The 6,750-nt window shown below is 37.9% G+C and overlaps 1 protein-coding gene across 1 annotated transcript; it reads left to right on the top strand.

Annotated features, from left to right (window-relative positions):
• Positions 1 to 1,737: 1,737 nt before the first annotated feature.
• LOC133737176 (uncharacterized) lies at positions 1,738 to 4,773 on the top strand. The gene is made up of 4 exons (XM_062164785.1): positions 1,738 to 3,189; positions 3,347 to 4,224; positions 4,329 to 4,434; positions 4,540 to 4,773. Exons 1-4 carry the CDS (start codon positions 1,738 to 1,740, stop codon positions 4,771 to 4,773), a joined length of 2,670 nt encoding a protein of 889 aa, XP_062020769.1.
• Positions 4,774 to 6,750: the final 1,977 nt, after the last annotated feature.

Raw genomic sequence — 6,750 nt, 5'->3', positions numbered from 1 at the left:
CCATTTTTGTAGAGATCGATGGAGTTTGGAATTGATTTGGTTGTTTCAAATTGGTTTGGTATCTTGAAAAGTTGTGTATTTCTAAGAAATGGTTATTTTCTTGTTGCAGACTAAGAGAACGAAGAAGGTTGGAATAGCCAGGAAATATGGTATCAACTAATTAAGGACTGGGGACGAACAAAAGGCATTTTTTTTAAAAAAAACTGGGCAGGACCGACCACTCATTGAATGAGCAAATTTGGAGTTTTGAAAGCTGGAGGCAAATTAGGTACCGCCTTGCTAAACCACAGTTGTTATTCACTTTTATATGTAATCAATGTTGTTGCTGTAACATCTTTTTCTGCATTACCACCTACTAATCATGATGGCAAGAAAAGAGAGATATGGTTTTACTTTTTAGGTTTCAATTTGCTGTTATGACTTATGGTTTTGACTGAGTTGAACTTGCAAGTACTAAGACATTATTAACATGATACATTAGTTTAGGATGGTTGATGTTGTCGTTAGTGCTTATTGAATTTCCATTGCTACAACCTCAAATTTTGAGATGTACGAACCCTCTGTTCACATTCTTTTGATATGATATATTGATTGTCACATTTATACTAGTTGCTCTGGTTTTCCAACATTTTCCCTTTATACTTCACTCAGTCTAAACAAAATGCAACCATAGCCTTACCGTCTGATTATTAGTCATCCCTATATTTCTATTATGTGTTATTGTTTAAGAGATTTTTGTATGCATCTTGGTGCTTGACCTTGTGGACAAGAGTGACAAATTTTCTAGGATATTTGATGAATGCTTATATATTATTCATGATAAAGGTTGAATAGGAGAGTGGAAATCAAATCCTTACTCAAAATGAACTGAATCGACTATTTCACATTGTGAATAGAACTGCTAGTCTACGTATTATCAAATATAAGAGGAAACTGCTTGTTTTGCATAAGAGAATAGTAAGACTTGGGGAAGTCCTTTAGATCTGCTGTTCTTGTGAGTGGCCAAGTAGGTGCATTATAAGAAATGTGTTTCTTGCTGGCTAGCAACTCCTTGAAGAATCTTGAATTAATTGCAGAATGATAGGACCAGTTGAAAATCATCATTCTTGGACGATTCATTACTTGTTTTGGACATTGTTATATTACTGCAGAAAGGGCATATGTTGGTATTTGAAAAGCATTATTATTGAATAAGTAATCCACTACGCTTCTTTTGTATATACTTTGCACATTTAGTAATATTTATGACCTCTTTTTATGCTTTTAGGAAGATCTGAAATTTTCTCATTTCATGTTATTATTAGGTATGCCCACCTGATGGCTTTGGATTAATGGTTGACTGACTACGCGTAAAGAAGACTATATTGTTAAAGGTACATCTCTAATTAAATTATCTTTGCATTGAATTTTGTTCTTATCACTGCAATGCTTTTGTTATTGAATTGCTGCATTTACAGTTTGGGGATTACTCTATGATGACAACATAATACTTGCAGATCATGTTATTTTTGGTTGCTTGCTGCTGATATATTTATGGTACTTGCATATCATGTTATTCTGTATTTGCCTCTGTTAATTTTAGAAGCATGAAAAACAGTTAGAAATTATTGCTTTTCCAGTACCTATCAGATTAAAAGAAACTAACAAATTTAAGTGTGTGTTCCTGTTGATATATCTGCAATTAAGTCTGTCTTCTTGTTTTCTTTTCTGTTTATGCGTAGTATAAATGGATAGAACATGGATATGGTTGCGGATAGGAGGTCTCGTCAGTATAAATTAGGGGTGATACAGTTCTGTAAATTTGCCTTGGATAATGCTAAAGACCCTAACCATATTCCCTGTCCTTGTACAAATTGTGGAAATGTTGACTACTTTTCTGCATCTGTAATAAGGGACCATCTATTTTTGAATGGAATTGATCCGAGTTATGATATATGGAATGAACATGAGGAGGCAATATCGGATTCAGAAATAGAGGAATCTGCTAATGTTGCAGTAGCAGATTCAGATTCACACAGTTCACACTCTGTGAATGGAAATGAAATACCTGAATATGAAGTAGGGTCAGGTAGTGATGCAGAGATGGAAAGTGATGAGTGTAATGAGTTTAGGCAGTTTGTCGATGACGCCAATAAACCATTATATACTGGTTGTGATAGGCACACACGGTTGAATGTTCTAGTAAGACTTTACAACTTGAAAGCGAAGCATGGTATGAGTGATGTTTCTTTCTCTGAGTGGTTGATTGCATTTGCGGAGTTTCTTCCAGTAGGCAATGAGATACCTGCCTCTGTTTATGAGGAAAAGAAGACTTTGAGTTCTCTAGGAATGGGTTACACTAAAATTCATGCCTGCCCAAATGATTGTGTTCTGTATAGAAAAGAGTATGCTGATGCAATTGAGTGCCCTACATGTGGTACTTCAAGGTGGAAATTAGGTAAAAACTCCAAAGAGAGGGAAGGTGTACCTGCAAAGGTATTGTGGTACTTTCCCCCTATTCCTAGGTTTAAGAAAATGTTTCAGTCAAAGGATACATGTAAGATTCTGACTTGGCATGCTACTAACAGAAAACGCGATGGCTTGATGCGACATCCGGCCGATGCAGCTTCGTGGAAGTTAGTAGATGATAAATGGCCAGACTTTGGTTCTGACCCTAGAAACCTACGACTTGCATTGTCATCAGATGGGTTCAATCCCCATAGTTCATTAAGCAGCAAATACAGTTGTTGGCCTGTTATTCTAGTCGCATATAATCTGCCTCCATGGCTCATAATGAAGAGGAAACACATGTTGTTAACTCTATTGATTTCTGGGCCAAAACAACCAGGAAATGACATCGATGTCTACTTGGAACCTTTAATAGACGACTTGAAGCTGTTGTGGGAAGGAGTTAGTGGTGTCTACGATGCAAGACAAAGTGAATACTTTACTCTTAGAGGTTTACTATTCTGGACAATCAACGATTTTCCAGCTTATGGTAACCTTTCTGGAAGTATAGTTAAAGGGTATAATGCATGCCCTATTTGCCTTGAAAAAACAAAACCAACAAGACTAGTTAATGGAGGGAAAATGGCTTACATCGTGCATCGGAGGTTTTTAGGAAGAAACCATCCTTATCGAAGGCAAAAGGCTGCTTTCAACAACTTTCTAGAACATTCTCCCTCTCCTGTTCCTTTGAGTGGAGAAGAAGTACTAGAAAGGGTGGAGCAAGAAGTTCCAAAGTGGCCTTTTGGGAAAAAAAAATCCCCGTCCTCCTTATAAGGGTGGGGACAATGAAACCAGGCCTTGCTGGAAGAAAAAGTCTATCTTTTTTGAACTTGAATACTGGAAGTTTCTCCCTGTTCAGCACTGCCTTGATGTGATGCATAAAGAGAAAAATGTATGCGATAGTCTCATAGGAACCTTGTTGAATATTCCTGGAAAAACAAAGGATGGGGTGAAAACTCGGTTGGACCTTGTAGAAATGGGTATTAGATTAGGATTAAAGCCTGATCTTGAAGGTCCCAAGAAGGAGCGCATGCCAATGGCAAGCTGGAACCTAAAGACAAGTGAAAAAAGATGCATATGTGGGTCTTTTTTTGGTATGAAGGTTCCTGAAGACTATTCTTCTAACATATCAAACTTGGTTTCCATGGATGATTTGAGGCTTAGTGGACTTAAATCCCATGATTGTCATGCCTTAATGCAGCAACTCCTCCCTGTTGCCATCCGAGGTGTGCTTGAAAAGCCGGTCAGAATTGCTGTGATCAGATTATGCTTGTTTTTTAATGAAATCTGCAGCAAGACTATTGATGTGTCAAGGCTGCCGAAAATCCAAAGTGAACTTGTTGAAACATTGTGTGAGCTGGAAAAGTACTTTCCCCCATCCTTTTTTGACATAATGGTTCATCTAACGGTTCACCTAGTTAGAGAGGTGGAGTTATGTGGACCGGTTTGCTTTCGATGGATGTATCCCTTTGAGAGGTACATGAAGATTTGCAAAGGATATGTTCGAAATAGAAATCGGCCCGAAGGTTGCATTGCAGAGTGTTATATTGCTGAAGAGGCGGTTGAGTTTTTAGCAGAAATTTTCATCGACGACGAGACTGTTGGGATTCCATCTGCCACTCACAAAGAGGACAAGCCTACCTCAGGTGCTACAATTGTTATTGTTTACGGCAAGTTATTCAACCAAGCTCATCTCTGTGTGCTTCAAAACACGGATGAATTCAGAAGCTATTTTGAGTAAGTACTATCTCTCTATCTAATATTGTCATTTCTGTTAATACTTCATGCAAAGTAAACACTAATCTTCACTCATTGTCTCACTGTTTTATTGGCAATTGCAGTGAACACTTGGAATACTTGAAGAGGGAGTTTCCAAAATTAATAAAGAATGAAAAGTGGCTTACGGACAAGCAAAACAAGACATTTGCAGATTGGTTGAAGGAGAGGGTAAGTCCCAATAGTGACAATGTTTATGGGAATATAAACTGTTCAGTTTTGAGATTACTATTATTAGCTGTTGAAGAAGGACATTAACTATTATCTATTTTGCAGGTTGCTGTTCAACTGAGTGAACCAGATGCTAACATCCCTGACATTGTCAGGTGGCTTTCAGATAAACCAAGCAATGAAGTACCAACGTTCAGCGGTTACCGAATTGCAGGAGTTCAATATAACACAAAGAAGCGCGATGATCTTAGATCAACGCAAAATAGTGGTGTCTACTTGCTTGCTAAGACACCGCAAGTAGCTACTGCTAGGGATAAATTAAAGGCCAATTATAGATGACATGAGCTTCTATGGTGTGATTACTGAAATATGGGAGCTCGATTATGAAATGTTTAGGATCCCTATCTTTAAGTGTGATTGGGTAGAAAATAGAAGGGGTGTAAAGTTAGATGAGCTTGGGTTCACGTTGGTGAATTTGAGTAAGAAAGGTCATTTAAATGACACTTTTGTGTTGGGAAACTGTGTTCAGCAGATCTTTTATGTTCAAGACCCTGTAGATCCAATGTGGTCAGTAGTTTTAAGAATTCCTGCAAGGGATTACAATGACTTTGAGGTTGAAGATGAGCTTGGGGACACTGTTATTGCTCACCATCCCATCACCACTGTGATGCCATCTATTGAGTTACCTGGTAACTTACCGAACGAGGATGAAGTGGGCTACATGCGGGAAGGGGAGGAGGATATAGTTGTTGATGGATAATATAGGCAGTTTATTTTCTATTAGTTTAAGTTGTTATCCCACAGCAATGCCTTGTGGTTTCTGTTGTATTGTAGGATCAGTGCTTTTATTTTTGCTCTAACCATGTCATATGGTACGGACCATGTAATTGTGATCAGTTTGTTGAATGAAACTAATTGAAGCTTTCTATATGTCATGTGATTACTGATAATTCCCTAGTTTTTAGTTCCTTTATGCTTGATGAGTGTCTTTATTGTGTGCATTATATCGTCCTTACATTTATTATTGATTATGTGTATTCTGCTGTTCAAGTGGCTAATTAATGTCTCATGTTTTTTTGTTGTAGATAATGGCACCATCAAAATCTGCCTCAACACCAAAGAATCAACACCGAAGAAGTCAAAGGATAAGGGACTGAAACTAAAGAAAACTAAGTCATCAAAAAAGTCAGGTTCCACATCAGCTGATGCATCGATTTCCGATACTAATGGGAAATCTAATAGGAAGGATGAAGAGACCGGAGGTCTAAAGCTACTTAAACGGCATTGTGTGACAATGTCACGTATTTCAAGGCGCAAGAGCTTAAGGCAGAAGAAAGTGGTTCTCTTCAACATAAAAGGGACTCCATGTGGGAAGGTAGCGAAGGAAATGCAATCATATATTGGTGTCTTAGCCCGTAGAAAGATACCAATCATAAGGACAACTTGGAGAACCAGCAAGCACAAACTTGGAGGTGTCACAGCCGAGGAGAAAGACAAAATATGGTTACGTGTGCAGGTATATCGTTATCTATTCATGAAGTTATTATGGAAAGTGGTTCATATTCTTATAACTTCTACCTTCTGACCTTAAGTTTCTGTTTGTTAATTATGAATGGTAATAGAATTTGGCCCTTTTGTTTGTTTTCCTATCACTTACAAGAACTATGTTTGTGTACACAGGGGGCATTTGAGATTGGTCCTGAAAAAAGGAAACTCGTATTGGAATCAGCTGCATCAAAATGGAGGGAATTCAAGTCTCGGCTCAGAAGCGCTTACATTATGCCTTACTTGGATGACCCAGAATCCTTGAAGTTTCCTCCAGATGATTATAGATTCATCAATAAAGATCATTGGACCCAATTTGTTGCTGAACGGACAAACCCAAAATTTCTTGTAAGTTTTACATTAACGTTGTTGTGTTAAGTTATTATATTAAAGAGGTATATGAAGTGAGTGCGTATGTTTTTCAGGAACTGCGTAGGATAGCACAAGCGCGGCGTCAGAAGAATAAGTATCCCCACCGAATGTCACGTAAGGGATATGTTGGATTGGAGGAAGAGCTGGTAAGTTATGGGTATTGGTTAGATAATTTGTTAATGTGGCTATTATTTTATATATCACCACAAATTAAGTAACAAATCTTTTTGGTAGTCTGCAACAATGGCGGAGGACGAGGAAATCGATAGAGCAACACTATGGATTGCTGGACGACAGACTAAGCACGGAACCTTCAAGGATGAAGCGACAAAGCAGTGCGCTGACAAAATTGTGAGTATAATTTTGTGAATTTCAGTGTCTACAGCTGACCTTTTGTTA

The sequence above is a fragment of the Rosa rugosa genome, chromosome 3, assembly GCF_958449725.1.
Source record: "Rosa rugosa chromosome 3, drRosRugo1.1, whole genome shotgun sequence".
Lineage (NCBI taxonomy): Eukaryota > Viridiplantae > Streptophyta > Magnoliopsida > Rosales > Rosaceae > Rosa > Rosa rugosa.
This window is presented reverse-complemented; position numbering and strand designations above follow the sequence as displayed.

What these genes read in the sequence shown, in the direction of transcription:
- LOC133737176 (XM_062164785.1), top strand. Translation starts at nt 1,738, where the DNA reads ATGGATATGGTTGCGGATAGGAGGTCTCGTCAGTATAAATTAGGGGTG. An exon ending in TTCCTTTGAGTGGAGAAGAA is followed by an intron (nt 3,190 to 3,346) that starts GTACTAGAAAGG and finishes CTCCCTGTTCAG; the next exon opens with CACTGCCTTGATGTGATGCA. An exon ending in GAATTCAGAAGCTATTTTGA is followed by an intron (nt 4,225 to 4,328) that starts GTAAGTACTATC and finishes TGGCAATTGCAG; the next exon opens with TGAACACTTGGAATACTTGA.